Source organism: Danio rerio, chromosome 16 (genome assembly GCF_052040795.2).
Source record: "Danio rerio strain M-AB ecotype USA chromosome 16, GRCz13ab, whole genome shotgun sequence".
Classification (NCBI taxonomy): domain Eukaryota; kingdom Metazoa; phylum Chordata; class Actinopteri; order Cypriniformes; family Danionidae; genus Danio; species Danio rerio.
In genome coordinates this window covers 1607501-1632216 of record NC_141036.1, presented here as the reverse complement: position 1 = coordinate 1632216, position 24716 = coordinate 1607501, and the positions used below count along the sequence as shown (strand labels likewise).

Below are 24716 nucleotides of genomic sequence, written 5' to 3'. Positions count from 1 at the left end.
GTCTGCTTATTTAATGCGTGTGTGTGTGTTGACTTGTCTCCGTCTGCATTAGTCAAAGATGAAACATGTTAGTGTATATTAGTATCCGAGTGTTTTCTGTTTATTTACGGTGGTGAATTTCATTTTTGGGAGTTTCATATTTCTGCTTTGTCCATTTTTGATGTTGAAAACTCAACTCAGCAGTTTAATAAATGGACTTTTAGCGTCAGTTTAGTTGTTTGAAGTAGTGTAATGTGTAATAAATAATGTATAGAGAAATAGGTTTGTAAAAATAATGTATTGGCAGATTATTACCAGGTTTTTGTAGCGTAATCAGTGGTGGAAAGAGTACTGAAAAGTCAAACTCAAGTAAAAGTACCATTTCTTGCCTAAAAATGTAGTGTGAGTAGAGTAAAAGTACCTGTTGTAAATATTACTCAGAGTAGGAGTAAAGTGTAGCCCTTTTAAAAGTACTCATGAGTAGTAGTATTACGCTGTTATAAGCTGATGCATTTACATGTCATTTGTGGATGTGTGTGTAAACGTAACATTCTGTAGTGCTTGTAGTTATTGCCCAGCAGACACACAACGTCATACGACGTTAATATTAGGGTAGATTTAGGTTGTGATGTCAGGCGACCAAAATTCAATGTCTAGCCAGTGTCTAAGGATAACGTTACTTTGAATTCGAATAACAACGTTAAAAGACGTTGATATTTGGTTGATTTTAGGTTGTTAGAAAGTGACCAAAATCCAACGTCGAGCCAACATCTTAAACCAACATCATACTGATGTCAAACTCTGATATTTATTCAATCCAACATCTGATAGACGTCATAGTGGTAACGTCCACACAACTTCAAGCTGTGACATCATTAGACGTTGATATTTGGTTGGTTTTCGGTTGGACGTTGACGTTGGTCTGACTTTGAGTTCTGAACTTAACCCGATTTTCATTTCAATTTCATTCACCGTTATTTGTAAAGCGCTTTTACAATGTAAATTGTGTCAAAGCAGCTTTACATTGAAGATCATAGTTAACTCCAAACAAAATGCAACGTCCCCACGACATTGGGGTACATCGTCAATCTGACATCATGTTGATGTCTTGTGCTTGCTGGGTGTTTAAAGCCATTTGGGTCCCCATACAGTAAACATCCGTCATCTTCTCATCTCTGACCTGCATCTAAACAGTGTCCGGGTCAGGGCCTGTAAAGATTTTGGACATCTTCTTGGACACTTTTAATGCTTCCAAACAGTTTGCTGCATTATTAAATCGCCCATGTCTTGAGGTAGTTCATCATGAGGCGATTTACCTACTATGTGAGATTTGATTGGACGGGAATTACAGGACTGATTTTTCTAATCCCCATAGACAAGAAAATAATACAGTAGTGACTGCAGGTTGAAGGAAAGTAGTGGAGTAAAAGTACAGATACTGCAGTAAAGATGTACTCAAGTGAGAATAGAAGTGCACATTTTTAAAACTACTCAATAAATTACAACTCCTTAGTAAAAGTAATTAATTACAGCAATTTGAGTATTTGTGTTTAGTTACTTTACATCACTGAGCATAATACACCAACTAAGAAAATTTGGCATTTTAAACTATTAAAAATCTCAATAAAGGTCCATTTTTCAAACTTTGCATTTTCAAAAGCTTTTAATGGACACATAATGCTATTAAAATGCATAAATAAAAGAGAAAACCCCACGGAAAACAGTTAATTTACAGATATTTTTAGTGTGTGTTGACATAACATTACAAAAGGGATTTTGCTTTTATTTTATTTTTTTTATTTATTTATTTTTTGCTTTATTAAGCTCATTATACACATATTTAGAAGTCAAGAATACAGCATCTGTATCTACAGTTATAAACTGCTTACTAACATCCGTTAATGTAGAGTTTATGCTTAACAGGTAATGAATTCACTTTTTAAGCCATTTTAAGGTCAATATTATTCGCCCCCTTAAGCAATATTTGTTTTGATTGTCTGCAGAACAAACCACTGTTATACAATGGCCTGCCGGAGTACCCGAACTTAACCTTATTAAGTCACTTTAAACTGAACTAGTGTCTTGAAACATATTATGTGCTGTCATCATGGCCAAGATAAAAGAAATCAGTTATAAGAGATGAGTTATTGTGAACTTTCCCAGAAACTGGGCAATATATATATATATACAAGGGGGCTAATAATTCTGACTTCAGCTGTGTATATGTGTGTGTGTGTTCTCTCTCGGCAGGTCATCCACTGCAGCGGGTACCTGAAGATCCGTCAGTACAGTTTAGACATGTCTCCGTTCGACGGCTGCTATCAGAATGTGGGTCTGGTGGCTGTAGGTCACTCGCTCCCGCCCAGCGCAGTCACCGAGATCAAACTGCACAGCAACATGTTCATGTTCAGAGCCAGCCTGGACATGAAGCTCATCTTCCTGGACTCCAGGTATACGGATGGATGGATGGATGGATGGATGGATGGATTGATAGATAGATAGATAGATAGATAGATAGATAGATAGATAGATAGATAGATAGATAGATAGATAGATAGATAGATAGATAGATAGATAGATAGATAGATAGATAGATAGATAGATAGATAGGTGGATGGATGGATGGATGGATAGATAGATAGATAGATAGATAGATAGATAGATAGATAGATAGATAGATAGATAGATAGATAGATAGATAGATAGATAGATAGATAGATAGATAGATAGATAGATAGATAGATAGATAGATAGATAGGTGGATGGATGGATGGATGGATAGATAGATAGATAGATAGATAGATAGATAGATAGATAGATAGATAGATAGATAGATGGATGGATGGATGGATGGATGGATGGATGGATGGATGGATGGATGGATGGATGGATGGATGGATGGATGGATGGATGGATGGATGGATGGATGGATGGATGGATGGATGGATGGATAGATGGATGGATGGATGGATGGATGGATGGATGGATGGATGTCAACAACAAATAGATAGATAGATAGATAGATGGATGGATGGATGGATAGATGGATGGATGGATGGATGGATGGACGGACGGACGGACGGACGGGCGGACGGATTGATGGATGGATGGATGGATGGATGAATGGATGGATGGATGGATGTCAACAACAGATAGATAGATAGATAGATAGATAGATGGATGGATGGATGGATGGATGGATGGACAAAACCTTTTAAGTCAGTTTTTCTTAAACGCAGCTTTGTATTTGTACACATTTCTGTGTGTGTGTGTGCGTGTGCATGTGTGTGTGTGTGTGTGTGTGCAGCTGTGTTTAGTAAGACACACACGTTGAGCTTACCTCTAACCATATTTGTCCCATGCCTGCACGTGCCAGTGTGTGCACAGGTGTTTGTGCCTCCGCCAACACCATTGTTATTCAGTTGTGTGTGTGTGTGTGTGTGTTTGTCAGGGTTGCGGAGCTCACTGGCTACGAGCCGCAAGACTTAATAGAGAAGACACTTTATCATCACGTCCACAGCTGTGACACTTTCCATCTCCGCTGCGCGCACCACTTGTGTGAGTGAGCTTTGTTTTTCCTCATTCCTCTGCTCGCGTCTCTAATAATAACACACACTGCAGAACACACACTACCACATCCAGCACACAACAGAGCGCAGTAATTGATAAAACCACCTTACAGGAGATGAATATATGATTTAGTGATTTGAACACGAGCTTAGAGGAAGCGTGCCAGCTATTAGTGACTAAATTAAGCAGCCGGAATTGGAAAAGGAGAATATTTTCGGTCCTTAAATACACACTTTACTATTACACATTGATTCATCTATTATGTCTCTGATGAAAGCACAACACTGGTCATCGGGAGATGTGATGTTTGGGTTTATTTGCTCTCAATAGTTATTAGATTAGGGTCTACATGCGGAAATGGAGTCAGTAATTGGAGCTGTTGTGAGTCAAAACTATTAAATACACTTAGCGGCCACTTTATTAGGTACACCTTACTAATACTGGATTGGACCTCCTTTTACCTTCAGAGCTGCTTTAATCCTTTGTGGCTGAGATTAAAGAAGGCACTGGAAATATTCCTCAGAGATTTTGCTCCATATTGTCATGATAGCATCACGCAGTTGCTGCAGATTTGTCGGCTGCACATCCATGATGCCAATCTCCCGTTCCACCACATCCCAAAGCTGCTCTATTGGATTGAGCTCTGGTGACTGTGGAGGCCATTTGAGTACAGTGAACTCATCGTCATGTTCAGCAGTCTGAGATGATTGAGCTTTATGCTGTGTTATCGTGCTGGAAGTAGCCATCAGTAGATGGAGACACTGTGCTCATAAAGGGATGGACATGGTGAGCAGCAATACTCAGGTAGGCTGTGGCGTTGTAACGAGTGCTTGTTTAAGTTACTGTTGCCTTTCTATCAGCTGCAACCAGTCCGGCCATTCTCCTCTGACCTCTGGCATTAACAAGACAACACAGAACTGCCGCTCACTGGATATTTCCTCTGTGTCGGAGAATTCTCTGTTAACCCTAAAGATGGTTGTGCGTGAAAATCCCAGTAGATCAGCAGTTTCTGAAATACTCAGAGCAGCCCGTCTGGCAGCAACAACCATCAAAGTCACTTAAATCCCCTTTCTTCCCCATTCTGATGCTCACTTTGGACTGCAGCAGATCCTCTTGACCGTGTCTGCATGCATAAATGCATTGAGCTGCTGCCATGTGATTGGCTGATTAGAAATTTGCAGTTGGACAGGTGTACCTAATAAAGTGGCCGGCGTCTGTAAAAGCACTTGTGTAAAAGTTGCTATGTTAATGAAAGGAAATTAATAAATGATTAAACTTTTTTATGTCAGAGATCCTTTAAATTCCTTATGTGGCCCCAATGCAAATCGTAGTGGATTGAACATAAATAAATTAAGTTGCCCCCAAAAAATGTGTATTAGCTCATTTTAATTAAGTAGTTTGAACTGAAGTGTTTTGAGTGCATCCTCATTTTGAAACAAGGTAAAGTTAAAAGCAAAATTATTGGTACTTATACTTTTAATATATATTTCCCAAGCCCTGATTTTAAAGATATTGTTTTACCAACACATTTGGAACTAGTGTTTAATCAAGTGATTTAATTGCATGCATAATAAAGGATTGTATTTGCATAATGTGTCTAAATATTTTGTATATATAAATAAACCACCAATGAGCTTAGAGGAAACGTGCCAACTATTAGAGACTAAATTAACCAGCCGGAATATTTTCCGTCCTTAAATACACACTTTTCTGTTGCGTATCGGTTCATCTATTATGTTTCTGATGAAAGCACAACATGGTTTGTTGGGAGATGTGATGTTTGGTTTTATTTGCTATAAATAGTTATTAGATCAGGGTTTAAATGTGGAATAATAAGTAATTATAGTAATATAGATAATAATTATGTACAGTAATTATAGCTGTTGTGAGTAAAGACGATTAAATGAAGCACTTGGAGTGCTGAGGGAAGCAAATGAATGATTTATTTTAATGAACACTTTACTTGATGGAAGGGGGTGTTCATGAAACCTTTATAATCATGACATGACACGTGAATGTGAATGAGATTTGATGCATGCTTGTTGTTAAGCGCTTAGCTTTGACATTGTAAATGCAAAGATGACATTGTTTTTGTGTTCCCGCTTCGAATGTTATAACTCCATTGAATTGGTCAGTTGTTATCAGCTGATAGATATGGGCCAGTAGGGGCCTTCTGTACTTACTGGTAGTCTCAGAAGGCTGTTATCATCTATCCACATGGTTAATCAGCTATATTATTAGAGAAGACTCCAAATCCAGATTTGTTGTTACATTACTGTGACGGTTGGGTTTAAGGTAGGGGTAGACGTTAATAAAATACAATTAATGTGAAATTTAATTAATAATATAAATAATTCTCGTTAAATTTCGGCCACAACCGTAATTGATCTAGAGCTGGTTAACTATGTAGTTGGATGATAATAACCTTCTTAGCCTACCAGTAGGCGCAGAAGGCCCATATCTATGAGCTGATAACCACTGATAAAGTCGAGTGATTACATTCGAATAGACTGTGACGTGACAATGTGACGTAAATGCAACATAACCTGGTTTTGCTGTTGTCATGACAACTTGACATTGTCATAAATCCGTCATAAACATGATTGTGATATTACTGTGTCATAAATATTTTTCTGATCACTTCTTCAAACTACATTTGACATTAAAATGTCTTATAAAAGTGTCTTTAATATTTAAGAGCGTTATTAACATTTAATGACATTTTAATGACAAATTTAGATTTTTGTTATGAATATTAATGAATTTATGGCATATTTATAACGGCTTTATGACAATCATGTTTATGACGGATTTATGACAAGTTTCCCTGCTGAAAAATCCAGCTTAAACCTGCCTAGGTTGGTTGGCTGGTTTAAGCTGGTTGACCAGCCTGGTTTTAGAGGGGTTTTGGCCATTTCCAGGCTCGTTTCCACAGCTTGGTCTTAGCTGGTAAGGCTGGAAAATGACCAGCTAGAACCATCTAAAACCAGCTTGACTTGATTTAAGCTGGTTTTAGTTGGGCTCCCAGCCTGGCTAGGCTGGTCAAGCTGGTTTAAGCTGGTCATTTCCCAGCCTGACCAGCTAAGACCAAGCTGGAAATGGCTGGAAACCCCTCTAAAACCAGCCTGGTCAACCAGCTAAAACCAGCTAACCAGTCTAAGCTGGTCTAAGCTGGATTTTTCAGTAGGGTTTGGTAATGTCAAGTTGTCATGACAACAGCAAAACCAGGTTGTGATGTATTTATGTCAAGCTTTCAAAACCAACAATGTCATCTTTGCATTTAAAATGGCATAACTGAGTGAATAGCAGCTGTCACAAGCATGCATAAATGTCTTATGAACACCGCTTGAAGTATTACCAGTTGAATGGTCTTTGCTCTCTCTCTGTAGTGCTGGTAAAAGGACAAGTCACCACTAAATACTACCGATTCCTGGCGAAGCAGGGCGGATGGGTGTGGGTACAGAGTTACGCCACCATCGTCCACAACAGCAGATCATCCAGACCTCACTGCATCGTCAGCGTCAATTACGTCCTCACGTGAGTGCTCTGCTTCAAGATCAGAGGATTTCAGATACAACAGCATGTGCTTCTGTTTGATCCTCACACTGTAATACATGTAGGTCTCCACACTGTTCATCTGGTCCCAACACAAATTGGTTGCTAACTTAACAAATGTAAGTGGATTGAACATAAAACAATTCAGCTCGTTATAAATAAATACTGAGCACATTATGAAACAAAGCTAAATTATTGAGAAGGGTATAAATGGAGGTCGGAGCCAGCTCCAAGTGGATGGGAGTTGAGCTCCAAGTGGGCTGTACAAACCTGGAGTTTTTATTTTTATTAATGTCTTTTATATAACACAGAGTCCAAACTATTGTGTTTTATGAATGTCTACACCTACCCCAACCCCAAACCCAACCTCACAGTTACCCATTTGTGTTTTTATAAATGTCTACTACACCTACAGCACCCCAGCTATCTTGCAGCATAAGTCCCTCCCAGTTGGAGGTCACCCAGCCCACTTGCAGTAAAATCCCTCCCACTTGCTGCAGTGATACCTACTCGAAATTCATTTATTTTCCTTCGGCTTACTCCCTTAATTCATCAGGGGTCGCCATAGCGGAATGAACCGCCAACTTTTTTCAGCATATGTTTTACGAAGCAGATGCCCTTCCGGATGCACACAACACCCATACACACTCATTCACACACACACACACACACACACACACACACACACTCATACACTACAGCAAATTAAGTTAATTAATTCCCCTATAGCGCATGTGTTTGGACTGTGGGGGAAACCAGAGCACCCGGAGGAAACCCACGCCAACACAGGGAGAACATGCAAACTCCACACAGAAATGACAACTGACCCAGCCGGGACTCAAACCAGCGACTATAACCACTGAGCCACCGTGCCACCTCCTACTTGAAATTATTAGCATTAATTATTTAAAAAAAAAAATGTGTTAGTATTTATTTAACTACTGAGTAATACTATTAATTAACTACATGCACTTACTGTCTGATTAGGGAAAGAATGAGGGTTAAGTTTAAGTATAGTTGCATGTAATCATGCATAATTAATTATAATTACTGCAGGAAGTACTTGGTATGTGTAACACACCTTGTTCTTGTATTTGAATATACTTAAATTATTACAACTTAAATAATTATTATGAATTAATTTATTTTATTTTATTTATTTTTTCGTTTTATTTAATTTAATTTTATTTAAATTTATTCAAATTTATTTAATTTAATTTTATTTTACTTTATTGTTTTATTTTATTTTATTTTATTATTTTTTATTTTTTTATTTTTTTTATTTAAATTAAATTAAATTAAATTAAATTAAATAAATTAAATTAAATTAAATTAAAATAAATTTATTTAAATTATTTTAATTCATGAATTAATTTAATCAATTAATTTTAATTGAATTCTTATTATAATAAATGTAAAATTGGTTGTGTTGCTTAATATTTTTGGGAAAACTATTATATTTTTTCTGATTAATCCTGTAAAAAAAGAAAATAATATGTATTTTTATTAATTATTATGTCAATTTATATATTTACATTAAAAATATATAAAAATAGTTTTAAAAATACATAAAATTTATTATATTATAAATGACAATTTACATTAAATAATAGTTAATTAAAAATATATATATATTATACCAGTACATGCTCAAAGTGTTTAATAATGCATGTGAGCGCACATACTTAAATGCCATGAGTGCCATATATTAGGCAAAAGCCCTGTAATTTCCTCAGTCTTCTGTCTACAGTTGTGTTGAATGGCCCTTATTATTCCACTAATACACAGCACAAAGCTCATCTGAGTGATCTCCAACTAGCAGCGTGTTCAATACGATATCATTAAGGGCTTAATTTATAGTGTTTGCGAGTCCCGATGCCCATCACTCACTTCGGGGTGTCATTCCTGCTCTTGCTTTATATAAAAAGCCAGCTGCATGTAGAGGAACGGCATGAGAGCCGGGGCTCGCGGGTGATTTATTTGTCATGCATTCATACTGACAAACTCTGTGCATTACCGCAACGACCTGTTCCCGCTGAATATGCCTGGAAAGAATGAGGTGGGATTGAGCAATGGAGCCATCGCTCACACGCTGCGGCTCCGAGCGACGGACGTATGCTGTGTGGACTGTATTTAAACACACACTTCCAGAGAGCACATTAAAACTGATGCCAGCATATGGAGCGTTGACCTCCTTCCACACACACATACAGTTGGAGTCAGAATTATGAGCACTGCTGTATATGTTCCCCAATATCTGTTTAATGAAAGCACATTTCTAAACATAATAGTGTTAATAACTCATTTCTAATAACTGATTTATTTGTTGACAAGATACTGTGTTCTGCTTAAAGTGTCATTTAAAGGCTTAACTTGGTTAATTAGTCAAGTCATTGTATTATTATATAAAATGCATAATAATAAAGTGCACATGTACACTCAGCGGCCACTTTATTAGGTACACCTTACTGGTCCCAGGTTAGACCCTGTTTGCCTTCAGAACTGCTTTAATCCTTTGTGGCAGAGATTGAACAAGCTACTGGAAATATTCCTCAGAGATTTTGCTCCATATTGTCATGATAGCATCACACAGTTGCTGCAGATTTGTCGGCTGCACATCCATGATGCCAATCTCCCGTTCCACCACATCCCAAAGCTGCTCTATTGGATTGAGCTCTGGTGACTGTTGAGGCCATTTGAGTACAGTGAACTCATCGTCATGTTCACCAGTCTGGGATGATTGAGCTTTATGACATGCTGCGTTATCCTGCTGGAAGTAGCCATCAGAAGATGGAGACACTGTGCTCATAAAGGGATGGACATGGTCAGCAGCAATACTCAGGTAGGCTGTGGCGTTGATGCTCAATTGGTACTAATGGACCCAAAGAAAATCTCCCCCACACCATTACACCACCACCACCAGCCTGAACCGCTGATACAAGGCAGGATGATCCATGCTTTCATGCTGTTGAGGCCAAATTGTGAGCTGAGCATCTGAATGTGTGAGCAGAAATGGAGACTCATCAGAGCAGCAACGTTTCTCCAATCTTCTATTGTCCAGTTTTGGTGAGTCTGTGTGAATTGTAGCCTCAGTTTCCTGTTCTTAGCTGACAGGAGCGGCACCCGGTGTGCTCTTCTGCTGCTGTAGCCCATCCGCCTCAAGGTTGGACGTGTTGTGTGTTCAGAGATGCTCTTCTGCAGAGCTCGGTTGTAACGAGTGCTTATTTGAGTTACTGTTGTTGGAACCAGTCTGGCCATTCTCCTCTGACCTCTGGCATCAACAAGGCATTTGCGTCCACAGAACTGCCGCTCACTGGATATTTCCTCTTTGTCGGAGCATTCTTTGTAAACCCTAGACATGGTTGTGCGTGAAAATCCCAGTAGATCAGCAGTTTCTGAAATACTCAGAGCAGCCCGTCTGGCAGCAACAACCATGCCACGTTCAAAGTGACCTAAATCCCCTTTCTTCCCCATCCTGATGCTCGCTTTGCGCTGCAGGAGATCATCTTGACCATGTCTACATGCCTAAATGCATTGAGCTGCTGACATGTGATTGGCTGATTAGACATTTGTGTTCATGAGCAATTGGACAAGTGTACCTAATAAAGTGGCCGGTGAGTGTACATTGACTCTATTCACTGAGAAATGGCTTTAAATTGTTTATACTATGTTCTGTAAGTGAATTGCACGCCATTTAAAAGCGTCATTATAACTGAGAGTGTATTGGTTGTAATAAGTCTGCGAGTGTCAGACGGCTCTTCAGCGCAGCTATAAAGGAAAAGTGTTTATGAGCTTTAATTAATAGGCTGTAAAGATGATGAGTGTTTATAGCGCACAGCTTGCAGAGTGTGTCTTTTCTTTTGTGATGTTCCCTCCGCTGTAATCCACGATTCATTTTCCATGAAAGTGTGCAGCGCGGTGTGGATGTAACAAGTGCTGTTCCTTGTTTAACCTCTCCACACGTGCCCTCATTCACAAATGCACAGCTAGCGTTTAGAAAGAAAAGGAAACGAGCTGGATGTGTCTGCCGTCTTATCCTGGTGTTATCAGAGAGGCTGTGAGGTGTGAAATGAGATTGTGTGTGTGTGTGTGTGTGTGTGTGTGGCGGCTCAACTGAATGAGATTGTGTGTATGCGCACAAGAGCGACCTGTTGCATCCCCCCGAAGGGATAGTTCACCCCAAAATGAAAATGTCCTCATTATTTATTCACCTTAAATTCACCTCTTTTTTTTTTGGTTGAAGATGCTTTGAAGAATGCTGGAAACCTGTAACCATTGACTTCTATTGTATTTGATCTGCCTACTGTGGAAGTCAATGGTTACAGCTTTCCAACAGTCAAAGAAAGATGAAAAACGTATATAGAAAAAAGGCAGAAACCTGTAACCATTGACTTCCATAGTATTTGTTTTTCCTGCTATGGAAGTCAATGGTTACAGGTTTCTGGCATTTTCATAAATATAGGTTTAAGACAAGTGCAGGGTTAGTAAATGATGACTGAATTTACATTTTGGGGGGAACTATCTCTTTTAAAACCCATCAAATACTATGCAAGTCGATGGTTACAGGTTTTTAGCATTCTTCAAAATATCTTCTTTTGTGTTTAGCATAAGAAAGAGACTCATAACGGTTTGAGACAAGCGCTGGATCAGCAAATGATGACAGAGGTTTAATTATTGGGTGAACTATCCCTTTAAAGCCCATCAATACTATGCAAGTAGATGGATACAGGTTTTCAGCATTCTTCAAAATATCTTATTTTGTGTTTAGCATAAGTAGGAGACTCATAAAGGTTTGAGAAAGTGTAGGCTTAGTAAATGCAGACAGAATTTAGATTTTTGAGCGAACTATCCCCTTTAAAACCCAACAAAACTATGCAAGTCGATGGTTACAGGTTTTCAGCATTCTTCAAAATATTTTCTTTTGTGTTTAGTACAAGAAAGAGACTCATAAAGGTTTAAGACAAGTGTAGTGTTAGCAAATGATGACAGAATTCACATTTTGGGGGAACTATCCCTTTAAAGCCCAGCCCATATTATGAAAGTGAATGGTTACAGGTTTTCTGCATTTTTCAAAATATCTTATTTTGTGTTTAACATAAGAAAGAGACACAAAGGTTTGAGACAAGTGCAGGGTTAGTAAAATGATGACAGAATTTTTATTTTTGGGTGAACTATCCCTTTAAAGCCCAACCAATACTATGCAAGTCAATGGTTACAGGTTTTCAACATTCTTCAAAATATCTTCTTTTGTGTTTAAAAGTTTAAAACAAATGTGGGGTTAGTTAAATAATAACAGAATTTTAATTTTTGGGTGAACTGTCCATTTAAAGCCTAAAAAATTACTATTGCAGTCATTAGTTACAGGTTTTCAGCATTCTTCAAAATATCTTATTTTTGTGGTTAGCATAAGAGACTCATAAAGGTTTAAGACAAATGCAGGGTTACTTAAATGATGAAATAATTTCAATTTTTGGGTGAACTATTCCTTTAAAGCCCAATCCAAATTACGAAAGTAAATGGTTACAGGTTTTTAGCATTCTTCAAACTATCTTCTTTTGTGTTCAACATATTAAAGAGACTCATAGAGCTTTTGTAAATGATGACAAAATTTCATTTTTGGATGAACTATCCCTTTAAAGCCCTACAAATACTATGCAAGTCGATAGTTACAGGTATTCAGCATTTTTCAAAATATCTTCTTTTGTGTTTAAGATAAGAAAAAGAAACTCATAAAGGTTTGAGACTAGTGCAGGGTTAGTCAAATGATGAAAGAATTTACATTTTCGGGTGAACTATCCCTTTAAAGCCCAATCAATACTATGCAAGTCAATGGTTACAGGTTTTCAGCATTCTTCAAAATATCTTCTTTTGTGTTTAGAATAAGAAAGAGACTTATAAAGGTTTGAAACAAGTGTATGCTTAGTTAAATAATGACCCAATTTAGATTTTTGGGTGAACTATCCCTTTAAATCCCAACAAATACTATGCAAGTCGATGGTAACAGGTTTTCAGCATTCTTCAAAATATCTTCTTTTGTGTAAATGATGCAGAATATTCATTCTTTGGTGAACTATCCCAGGGTTTTGGCTTGAGTTGTCTGGCTTTGATCTGCTTGTTTACGCGTGGCGTGAACTCCACATTGCATGGATCTGCAGATGCGTTTGTGTGGGTGCATGTGAGAAAGTCTACGTCCGTTTTTCCTCCAAGATGTCTCCATGTGTGTGTGTGTGTGTGCGCGCGCGATCTCATTAGTCTACACGCCGTCTGAGCCAGGCTGCTGGGCCTCGGGAGGGAAGCTGGCGTCGGCTCCTGGCTAGCATACGTTCTAGCCGCCGTTTTTTTCTTTTTTTTTCCTGAAACTTATACATCACTGGGAACAGAAATCCATACAGCACTTTACTGAGAAATCAATTCCCATTTCCTAGTTATGCCTTATGTGGTGATCCCTGTGTGGGTTTGATTTAGCCAGACATAGCTCTTAATCTCACTGTGTATTTGAACAGAGCCCCCAGCCCTCCGCCGTATGTTTGTCGGAGCCTTGTTCCAATCCTGCAGGAGAAACAATGCAATTCATTTTCTGTCCTTGAGTCTCACACACACACACACACACACACACACACACACACACACACACACACACACACACACACACACACACACTGCTTCACAAATGAGCACTGAGCCTGAAGTATCAGAAAAGAAAAGCGGCTGAAGCGTACATTTCTAAGACTGGTAAAGTGTAAGGGAAAAATGCAGTAATGCTGAGACGAGCTTCTATATGCAGCATGAGGCTGAACACGGTCTAGAAGGGATACAGCTGCGGATACTCACGTCAATACAGCATCTTTTTTTGTGACGCTCTACGACAATAATTCCTAATTTTACATTACTGTGAGGGTTGGGTTGGGGGTAGATGTTAATAAAATGCAATCTAATGGGTAATTTCATTAGCAATATGAATAAAATTTGGTATACACTCACTGGCCACTTTATTAGGTACACCTTACTACTACCAGGTTGGACCCCCTTTTACCTTCTGAACTGCTTTAATCCTTCATGGCAGAGATTCAACATGGTGCTGGAAATCTTCCTCAGAGATTTTGCTCCATATTGTCATGATAGCATCACACAGTTGCTGCAGATTTGTCGGCTGCACATCCATGATGCCAATCTCCCGTTCCACCACATCCCAAAGCTGCTCTATTGGATTGAGATCTGCTGACTGTGGAGGCCATTCGAGTACAGTGAACGCATTGTCATGTTCACCAGTCTGAGATGATTAGAAATTTGTGGTGACATGCAGTTGGACAGGTGTACCTAATAAAGTGGCCGGTGAGTGTAATTACTATTTGTACAATACTGTGATGGTTGAGTTTAGTGTTGGGTTGGGGGTAGGCTTTAATTTAATAGGTAATTTAATGAATAATATGAAAAATACTCTGTAAAGTTACTGTGATGGTTGAGTTTAGGGTTGGAGTAGGATTCGACGTTAATAAAAAATAATATGAATAATTCTCTGTATAATTGTCGTTTTTGCATTACTGTGAGGGTTGGGGTTGGGGTAGACATTAATTTAATGTGTAATATACTAAATAATATGAATAATAGTCCATAATTACTCTTGTTACAGTACACTAATAGTTGAGTTTAGGGGTAGACGTCAATCAAATAAAATCTAATGGGTTATTTAATAAATAATATGAATAATACTCTGTATAATTATTGTTTTTACCGTACTATGATGGTTGAGTTTAGGGTTGGGATTGGATTTGACGCTTATAAAATACAGTTTAATAGATAATTTTATAAATAATATGTATAAGCACTGATTTTGCATTAGTCTGAGGGTTGGATTTAGATTTGGGTTGGACGTTAATGAAATACCAGTGTAATTTAATAAATAATATGAATATTACTTGGTATAATTAATGTTTTTACATTACTGTGAAGGTTAGGGTGGGGGTAAACTTTTATTTAATTAATAAATAATTAATAATTAATTAATTAAAAAATAATAAAAAAATTTTAATTAATTAAATAAATAAATAAATAAATAAATAATTTAATTAATTAATTAATTAATTAATTAAATAAATAAATGAATAAATAAATAATTTAATTAATTAATTAATTAATTAATTAAATAAATAAATGAATAAATAAATAAATAAATAAATAAATAAATAAATAAATAAACAAACAAACAAACAAACAAACAAACAAACAAACAAACAAACAAACAAACAAACAAACTAATTAATTAATTAATTAATTAATTAATTAATATAAAATACTCTGTATAATTACTGCTTTTACAGTACTGTAATGGTTGGGTTTAGGGGTAGACGTCAATACAATACAATTTAATGGGTAATTGAATAAATAGTATGAATAATACTCTGTATAATTGCTGTTTTTAAATTGATGTGATGGTTGGGTTTAGGGTTATGGTAGGGGTAGATGGTGAATGGTGAATTAATGAATAATTTATTAAATAATTCTCATTAACTTCCGACCACAGCTGTGTTGCTTCTAGCATCAACCGTTGGTATACCTGTCAACCTCCCATTTTTGCTCAGGATTCTTCCGTATTTTACCATTCTATCTCACTATTATCCCGTATTTCTCCCGTGTTTAATTATTTTATCTTTTATTTAATTTTTAATTAAAGCCTATCCTGTGTTTATACATCCCAATGTTGACAGGTATGAGACACCTGGCTGGGTTTTCGTGGCTCAATGTTTGCTGTCGTTTCCCAACAGGGACACGGAGTACAAAGGACTACAGTTGTCTTTGGACCAGGCGGCGTCCACCAAACCCTCCTTCACCTACAACAGCCCCTCCAACCCCGTCACCGAGAACAGAAGAGTTGGAAAAAGCAGAGTCTCCCGAACCAAGACCAAAACAAGACTCTCTCCGTACTCACAGGTCAGTGTCGCAGTAGACTTAGTAGAATGCCTGACAAATTAGACTTAAACTAGATGATTGTGTGATAATTGAAGCTGAATGTAAGATTCAGGAGAGCATTTAAGTCAGTGTTTCCCAATCCTGTTCCTGAAGGCACACCAACAGTACATATTTTGGATGTTTCCCTTATTTGATCTATTAACTTCAGGCTTTAGAGGCTATCTTAATGGTCTGATGAGTTGATTCAGGTGTGTTTGATTAGGGAGAGTTTAAAAATTGTGTACTGTTGGTGTGCCTGTAGGAACAGGGTTGGGAAACACTGCTTTAATTAGCTCCAATTTTGGCCTTTTTACAAGATATTACATTAGTATTTTGTGTCTCCAGAATGTGTCTATGAGTTTTCTGGCCAAAATACCTATCAGATCATTGATTATACCCTGTTGAATATGTAAATGTTTGGGTCAGAGGGATTTGCCGTGGTTTTTATTTTGCGCTTGTGCCTTTAAATCCAAATGAGCTGGTTTTCTCACCCATTAACTTCAGGTTTTGGACAGTCTCCTAATGTTCTTATAAGGTGATTCTGGTGTGTTTGATTAGGGGGAGCTTGAAAATGTTTACTATTGCTGTGCCTTCAGGAACAGGGTTGGGAAACACTGCTTTAAAACACTTACATTTTGGCCTTTTTACGAGATGTAACAAATATTTTGTGTCTCCAGAATGTGCCTTTAAAGTTTTAGGCCAAAATACCAATCAGATCGTTGATTATACCTTGTTAAATATGTCAGTTTTTGGGTCAGAGGGATTTGCTGTGGTTTTTATTTTGCGCTTGTGCCTTTAAATCCAAATGAGCTGGTTTTCTGACCCATTAACTTCAGGTTTTGGAGTCTCTTAATGGTCCAATGAGTTGATTCAGGTGTGTTTGAATAGGGAGAGGGTGGAAAATGTGTACTGTTGGTGTGCCTGTAGGAACAGGGTTGAGAAACACCTTTAAAAAGCTCCAATTTTGGCCTTTTTACAAAATATAACATAAGTGTTTTGTGTCTCCAGAATGTGTCTGTGAGTTTTCCAGCCAAACTACCAATCAGATCATTGATTATACCCTGTTGAATATGTCAATGTTTGGGTCAGAGGGATTTGTAGCTGTTTTTATTTTGCGCTTGTGCCTTTAAATCCAAATGAGCTGGTTTTCTGACCCATTAACTTCAGGTTTTGGACAGTCTCTTAATGTTCTTATAAGGTGATTCAGGTGTGTTTGATTAGGGGGAGCTTGAAAATGTGTACTATTGCTGTGCCTTCAGGAACAGGGTTGGGAAACACTGCTTTAAAACACACAAATTTTGGCCTTTTTAAAAGATATAGCATGAGTATTTTGTGTCTCCAGAATGTGTCTCTGAACTTTAAGGCCGAAATACCTATAAGATTATTGATTATACCTTGTTAAGTATGTCAGTTTTTAGGTCAGGGATTTGTAGCTGTTTTTATTTTGAGGTTTCAAACAAGCCTCATTTAGTTTGGTCAGGTGTGTTTATTTCGCATTGAAACTAACGCCCTGTTTACACTAATGCGTTTTCATTTTAAAACGCATAAGTTTTGCTACGGTTACGCCATCCGTTCACACTACGCCGGAGTTTTCGAGCGCCGAAAACTAATTGTTTTGGAAATGCTGGAGAGGCTGTTTTCATTCTGAAACGCTGCTGCTGCGTCTCAGTGTGGATGAGGGAAAACGGAGACATCTGAAAACGGAGGCGGGGCTGCTGAGATTCGCTACCTGATTGGGGCTTTTGTTTCATTGCTTATCCTTCCCTTATTCGTCAAGCCTCTATCACATGACTATAACACATGGCTTAATGCTACCAGAAGACAGCAGACCAGCCTTCACTGTAAACAACAACATGGGCACAGAAATGGGAGCGCTGTTTGCACTATTGTCTGTTTTAGGCGCCATTGTGCAGTTATTCATTTGTTACGTTTAGTAACGTCTCGACCTCGTCGTCTGTCCGCAAAAATACCTCTCTTGCTTTCTTTGCCATCGCATTTAATGTTCAACCGGTGTTTGTTGACTAACAATAAGAAAATGCCGAGCGAGACTCATGCTTTCTGTTTATACTAGAACGCGCATGCCCAGAGTGCACGAATGGTCAAGTGATATACGTTTTTGGTGGCGTAGTGTGGATGGAGATATGTTCGGAGACGCTTGTTGAAACGCTGGTGTGGACGCGAATCTAAAACGCCGTTTTAAAACAAAAACGCACTAGTGTAAACGGGGCCTAAAATGTGCAGCGCTGCGGCCCTCCAGGAACTGGCTTTAACACTCGTGGCACTGTGCTTAATCACCTCCAAATGGCTGCAACTTCAGCAGCAGCAGGTCTAGGCATGTGAACAAAAGCGCCAATCTCATTGGTGGAGCAGGAAAAAAAACAAGCATGTTTCTTTAAAAGGTGTGCTTGCTGTTGTGCGTGTCGGTATGCACAAACTCAATGGCTGTTTTTTATGGACCCTTTTCACAGTTCCGGGTTTCTCATTCATAGTTTGGAGCGCAATGAATGGGAAAGTACAACAAATATATTTATATTTTTACAATCCTATTAGCTGAAATAATGAAAGAACAACTCCATGATGGTGTTAACAAGACTTTCAGAAACGGAAAAAAGAAACAGTGTGAGACTGATAACGGCAGTCAGAGGAGGGAGTAATGTCAGATACTGTCCCCACCCTAAATACTGCATTAGAAACACCTTGATGTATACACATATAAATGTGCATCCTTTTTTAAAATCTAAATATTAAAAACCTTTAATAAAGGACTTAAGATTATGATGATGCATCATAGCAGTCTTGTGCAAAGGGTTTAGTCAGTCACGAGGAGTTAAACATCAGAGAAAAGCATCCCTGTGTTCATACGCTATGTTGATGCATATTCTGTTTTGTGTGTGTGTGTGTAGTATCCAGGTTTCCCCACAGATCGCTCGGAGTCGGATCAGGACAGCCCATGGGGTGGGAGTCCACTGACTGATTCTGCATCTCCTCAGCTTCTGGAGCAGTGTGAAGGCATCGAGTCCTCATGCGTGTACCGGCAGTTCTCGGACCCCCGCTCGCTGTGCTATGGTTTACCCCTGACGGAAGATCACCACACCTCCAACGAGCTCTACAGCCACCCTCACTCGGAGTCCTGCGAGAGGGGCTGCTGTAAAGCCGGACGCTACTTTCTGGGCACCCCTCAGCCCGGACGAGAGGCATGGTGGGGCGCAGCCCGCTCGGTCCTCCCCTTACCCAAATCTTCACCTGAGAATGGGGACAGTTTTGAAGGCGTGATGCCTCACATCGCTTCTATCCATAGCCTGCAAGGTGTGTTTCTTTACATATTAGAAAACAAATAATTATAATGCTAGTTTGTTTTGGGGCAGAATTGGTGCATCCTTTTTAATCCCTGCAGCTTAAGACCGGTTATTCACTGAAGCTAAGCATGGCTGAGCTTGGTTAGTACCTGGATGGGAGACCACATGGGAAAACTAGGTTATTGTTGGAAGTGATGTTAGAGAGGCCGGCAGGGGGACCCTCAACCTGCGATCTGTGCGAGTCCTAATGCACCAGTATAGTGAAGGGGACACTATACTGTCAGTGAGCGCCTTCTTTCGCTGGCACTTCCCATGGCACTTCTCGTAAAGAGTAGGGGTGTAGTAGGGGGTCAATTTGTTTATACCAGGGGTCACCAATCTCCTTTCTGGAGGTCGGGTGCCCTGTAGGGTTTAGCTCCAACTTGCATCAACACACTTGCCTGGATGTTTCAAGTATACCTAGCAAGACCTTGATAAGCTTGTTCAGGTGTGTTTGATTAGGGTTGGAGCTAAAATCTGCCGGACACCCGACCTCCAGAAACAAGTTTGGTGATCCCTTGTCTATACCGATCATGGGCTCCCAATCATCCCCATCCACCAAATTGGCTCTGTCACGGTCTCTCCCCTCCACCAATAGTTGGTGTGTGGTGAAGCACTGGCGCCATTGTCCTATGGCTGCTGTTGCATCATCCAAGTGGATGTAGGGTGGTGTCTGATTTCATCTTTTGGGACTGGACTGGATCATAGGAGGATGGGTGTTGCTAACAAAACAAAGGAAAATTGACGAATTGGCCAAAGCAAGGCAGAATCAAGACACACACACACCGATATCCCTGACTTAAGGTCATTCGATGTGATTGATTGTTTTCAGGGGGGAGGGAAAGTTATGGTATTTGATTGAAGTTTATGGAGGGCAAATAAATGTATTACTAATTAATGAACTGCATTCAGGAGCGCCGCAAAGGGTCGGAATGTTAGGACGATTCTAAGGGGCCACACTGTTTTGGGGGAATACAGTTGCGCCCTACCATCAGGCGGATCGGTGCAGCGGCGGCAGCAATGCGGTCGATGTACTGGTCTGTTGTGGTGAAGAAGGAGCTGAGCCGAAAGGCAAAGCTCTCAATTTACCAGTCAATCTACAATCCTACTCTAACCTATGGTCATGAGCTTTGGGTCATGACTGAAAGCAGAAGATCTCAGAGACATACGGGCTGAAATGAGTTTCCTTCGTAGGGTGGCAGGTCGCACCCTTATAGACAGGGTGAGGAGCTCTGTCACCCGGGAGGAGCTCGGAGTAGAGCTGCTGCTCCTCCACATCGAGAGAAGTCAGCTGAGGTGGATCGGGCATCTGTTTCGGATGGCTCCAGGACGCCTATCTAGGGAGATGTTCCAGGCATGTCCTACCGGGAGGAGGCCTCAGGAAAGACCCAGGACACGCTGGAGGGACTATGTCTCTCGCCTGGCCTAGGAACGCCTCGGGATCCCCCCGGAGGAGCTGGAGGAAGTGTCTAGGGAGAGGGAAGTCTGAGGTTCTCTCCTAAGACTGCTGCCCCCGCGACCCGACCCCAGATAATCGGTTGAAAATGATGATGACCATCAGAATGTTGTCATAGGTCTCGTACCGGCCAGTGGCGCCCCTGATTGCATTGTTTATAACAACCACTAGTACATACCTATAAAAATAAGAGTCTATTTTGATTTGCCGACGTTAACTTGGCTTGAAATACTAAAACAATGACCTTAAACCTAAAGTAATTTTTTTTACCTGGATACTTGTATAGTTGCGCATACAGAATATGGGAGTTGTTTTGATGGCAAAATCTGCATTGTGGACTGCAAGCTTACCCTTGTTTACATCTAAAAAGTTAGATACCCTTTGGGCTCATGAATAACCTCATGGGCAGCGTTCCAACAGCAAACTTTGAATCCTGAACACTGGGAAAACTTTTTCAATCGGCTAGTTTAGTCAAAAGATATATTGATTTCGTTCCTTGAGACATGCCTAAGGCCAATCAAGTAATGCTGTTTTTCTCCTGCTTGCAGTGAGGGGTCACTGGGATGAGGACAGCGCTGTCAGCTCACCCGATGGCGGCTCAGCCAGCGATTCAGGCGACCGATTTCGTGCCGATCAATGCCGTTCAAGTCCTCAAGAGCCCAGCAAGATTGAGACCCTAATCCGAGCCACACAGCAGATGATCAAAGAGGAGGAAAGTCGTCTGCAGCTGAGAAAGCTTCCTACAGACGTACCACTGGAGCCCACAAACAGTCTGGCTAAGAGTTTTCATAGTACCGACTTTCCCCAGTCAGCAATGCAGAGTGTTGTGTGTCGAGGGCCGGCTCAGGTCATAAGCCCCGCTCCTAGCCCCGTTCCCCTGTCCCGCCTAAGCAGCCCACTCCCGGACAGACTATCTAAAGGCAAAGACTTCCTACAGAATGAGCTTTCCTCTTCCCAGCTGCCCCTGACCGGCACTTGTGCTGTTTCTCCGACTCCTGCGCTTTACTCCTTACATCCACGCCAGTACCTGGAAAAACACGCAGCGTACTCGCTCACCAGCTACGCACTGGAACACCTGTATGAGGCGGACAGCTTTCGAGGATACTCCCTTGGGTGCTCTGGTTCCTCTCATTACGATATGACCACTCATCTACGCATGCAGGCTGAACAAGCGCCGGGCCATAAAGGCACCTCCGTCATCATCACCAATGGCAGCTGATGATTATCAAATCACGCACCGCCACTCGCTTCAACTCTTCTCTTGATTTCTTTGTCGTTGCTCGCTCTACGAATCATTCTGTTTTCCTCCAAATTCATTATTGAAGATGAGACATCAGTGTGTGCGCATCTTAAGAAAGACTTTGAGGAAGGTGCTCGATCAAGCCGAACAAAACACAAAAAGTAAACAGAATGGGCACACGGCTACTTTAGCTCTCAAAAGACAATTCAAGTCAATTCAACCCACTGATAAAAGCCCCACCCTAAAGCCATTCCATGTGACCAGAAGTGAAGAGAAGTTGTTTCCGGAGAGGGGGAAGGAAGGTTATGGTATTTAATGAAAGATTATGAGGGCTAATATATTGTGCACAGATCCATTGTTTATAACAAGCACTACTATATGCATAAAAACCACCCAGGTTCATTGCAGATACATACCAGGGTCTACATTTCTGGGGGCAGTCAGATACAGAAGCGGAGGTACATCTGCTCACAGTTTTTGTTTTTGCATCCTGTGTATGCTGTTTGATGATCTCAAATTTCTCTCACGTGTCCTCTTCTCGCATATATCCACCAGAGGGCGCAAGATACACTTTGGCCGACCAGGCCAGTTTGCTGTCGACTGAGTGACCCACCCACTCGTCCCTAAATCCAGCCGATAGTGTTTTTAAAAGCAATCTAGAAAAAGAAAAGTTGTCTCGGCTGTGTAATAATCTTTTCACCCTGTTTTTAAATTAATTTAATTTATTTATTTTTTGCTTTTGTTTTACCTGGTTTCTGGAACCGGTCTTTGCCGGACTCGAATCCGGTTGTCTCCGCTCTGCGTACCAAATCTGCCGATTTATTTATATCTGCCCATGAGCGACTGGGCATACTGGTAACACCAGAAAAGCCGTCCATACAGCGATCAGCAGAACATCATCGATGCCCCATAGCATTCATTTTAAAGATGCAATGCAGCCAGACGTACCTCTGGCTACATAATTCGTGCTCTCCAGAAATGCAGACGGTAGTACATATCCACAATGAGGCTTTGTTGCTAAATAAATAAGAAGAGTAAATTATGATTTCATGATGACTTTAACTTAGCTTGATCTACTAAAACAATGTCATTAAAGCCAAAATGTATTATTTTAATTACATGTGCACTTGTATGCATGCAGTCAAACCCATTTCAAAGTGTAATTGCAGTAGCTCTGCTGGCCAACAGGGGTTTGTTTACGGACAATCTCTCACCACAAGTTATCTTCATACAAGTTTCATGGTACAAATTAAAGTAGTTTCTAACCTTTTTGGACTAATTCCAATGAATTAAATTGTCTTTTGAGAGCTAAAGGGGCAGTGTGCCGATTCTGTTTACTTTTTTTTTGGTAAAAGAATCATGAAATCAAGGCTTCCCTTTATGGTCAATTTCCAGTACAAATGTAAACATCCTTAAAGCAAAGATTTCTGACTTTAGTTAGCCTTATGTACAGACCTTTGTTCATCATCAGAACACACATTAAGTTTTTTTAGATGAAATCTGAGAGCTTTTTCTGAAGACTTTCAAAGCCTAGAAGAGAAAAACATTTTGTCCGCTAAGAATACCGTAAAATCAGTTTTGTTTGCTTTCGTCAGGGGTGTCCAAACTCTGTCCTGGAGGGCTAGTGTCTTGCAGAGTTTAGCTCCAACTTGCCTCAACACACCTGCCAGGACAAACCTACGAAGAGCTTGATTAGCTATCCCAGGCGTGTCTGATTGGGGTTGGATCTAAACCTCCAGGACCAATTTTGGGCACCCCTGGCCTATTTCTTTAACTTAGCACAACACACAATCATCATATTGTCCGTAGTAAACATCTACGCTAATCTGATTCAGAAGACATAAACTATTTTGTTCTTACAGCACAGAAATTGTTCTTACAGTTTCATATGAACTCACTTGCAATGTTTTGACCATGTGTTTGACCATGTGCTGTCTTTGGAGGATAAGGGAGCTCTCCAGTTTCATCTAAAATATTGTCATTTATTTATCGTAAAGTGAATGAAGGTCAATTTGCACTTAGTTAGCATAATGCTTCGAACATACTACTATTTTCACAGGCTACATAAGAAGTGGCGCAAGTTTTGTTTTAATCGAGAAGCATCATTTTACCAGCGTAATAATAGCCTTTTTTAGCTTATGTTTATCAAAATACATGAACATATTTGGTCAAATGTTTGGAGCACATTGAAATGAATGGGTTTCATAGCGCAGCGCTTTCTGTGAACGGCATGGAAGCCGATTCAGATCATACACACAGGAGGGAAAAGAGAGTGACCAGCATAAAGAATGATAACCTTTTTTAGCTTATATTCATTGAAATATATGACCATATTCGGCCGAATGTTTGATGCACATTGAAATGAATGGGTTTCATAGCGCAGCGCTTTCTGCAAATGAAGTGGAGGGCAATTCAGATCAAACACACAGCAGAAAGGGAAAAAGAGAGTGAAACCATCGCGCTGAACACTATGGTGCATAATAACCCTTTTTTTCAAGTGTATAATCATTGAAATATTGGTCGAAGAGCAAAAATTCTATTTTTGTCCATTATTTCTGCCGGCCAAAAAATTCTGTGCATCGCAAATTTTTCACCTGCAGTGTAGATACTGTAATTTGCACTTAATTAGTATCCT

General features: G+C 39.7%; 1 protein-coding gene across 2 annotated transcripts in view; it reads left to right on the top strand.

Annotated features, from left to right (window-relative positions):
* Positions 1-24716, top strand: part of sim1a (SIM bHLH transcription factor 1a) — a 37208-nt gene that overhangs the window by 10585 nt on the left and 1907 nt on the right. Inside the window, exons 7-12 of one of the 2 annotated variants that reach the window (XR_015510223.1) lie at positions 2230-2429; positions 3431-3537; positions 6939-7086; positions 15867-16032; positions 18954-19356; positions 21390-24716. The exon at positions 21390-24716 is cut by the window's right edge and continues 468 nt beyond it. Coding sequence is in view for 1 of the 2 variants with exons in the window: in NM_178222.3 (NP_835740.2) it covers positions 2230-2429; positions 3431-3537; positions 6939-7086; positions 15867-16032; positions 18954-19356; positions 21390-22060 (1695 nt within the window). In the remaining variant the exon portion in view is untranslated. The remainder of the gene's footprint in view (positions 1-2229; positions 2430-3430; positions 3538-6938; positions 7087-15866; positions 16033-18953; positions 19357-21389) is intronic. The other variant, NM_178222.3, reaches the window with a different exon arrangement.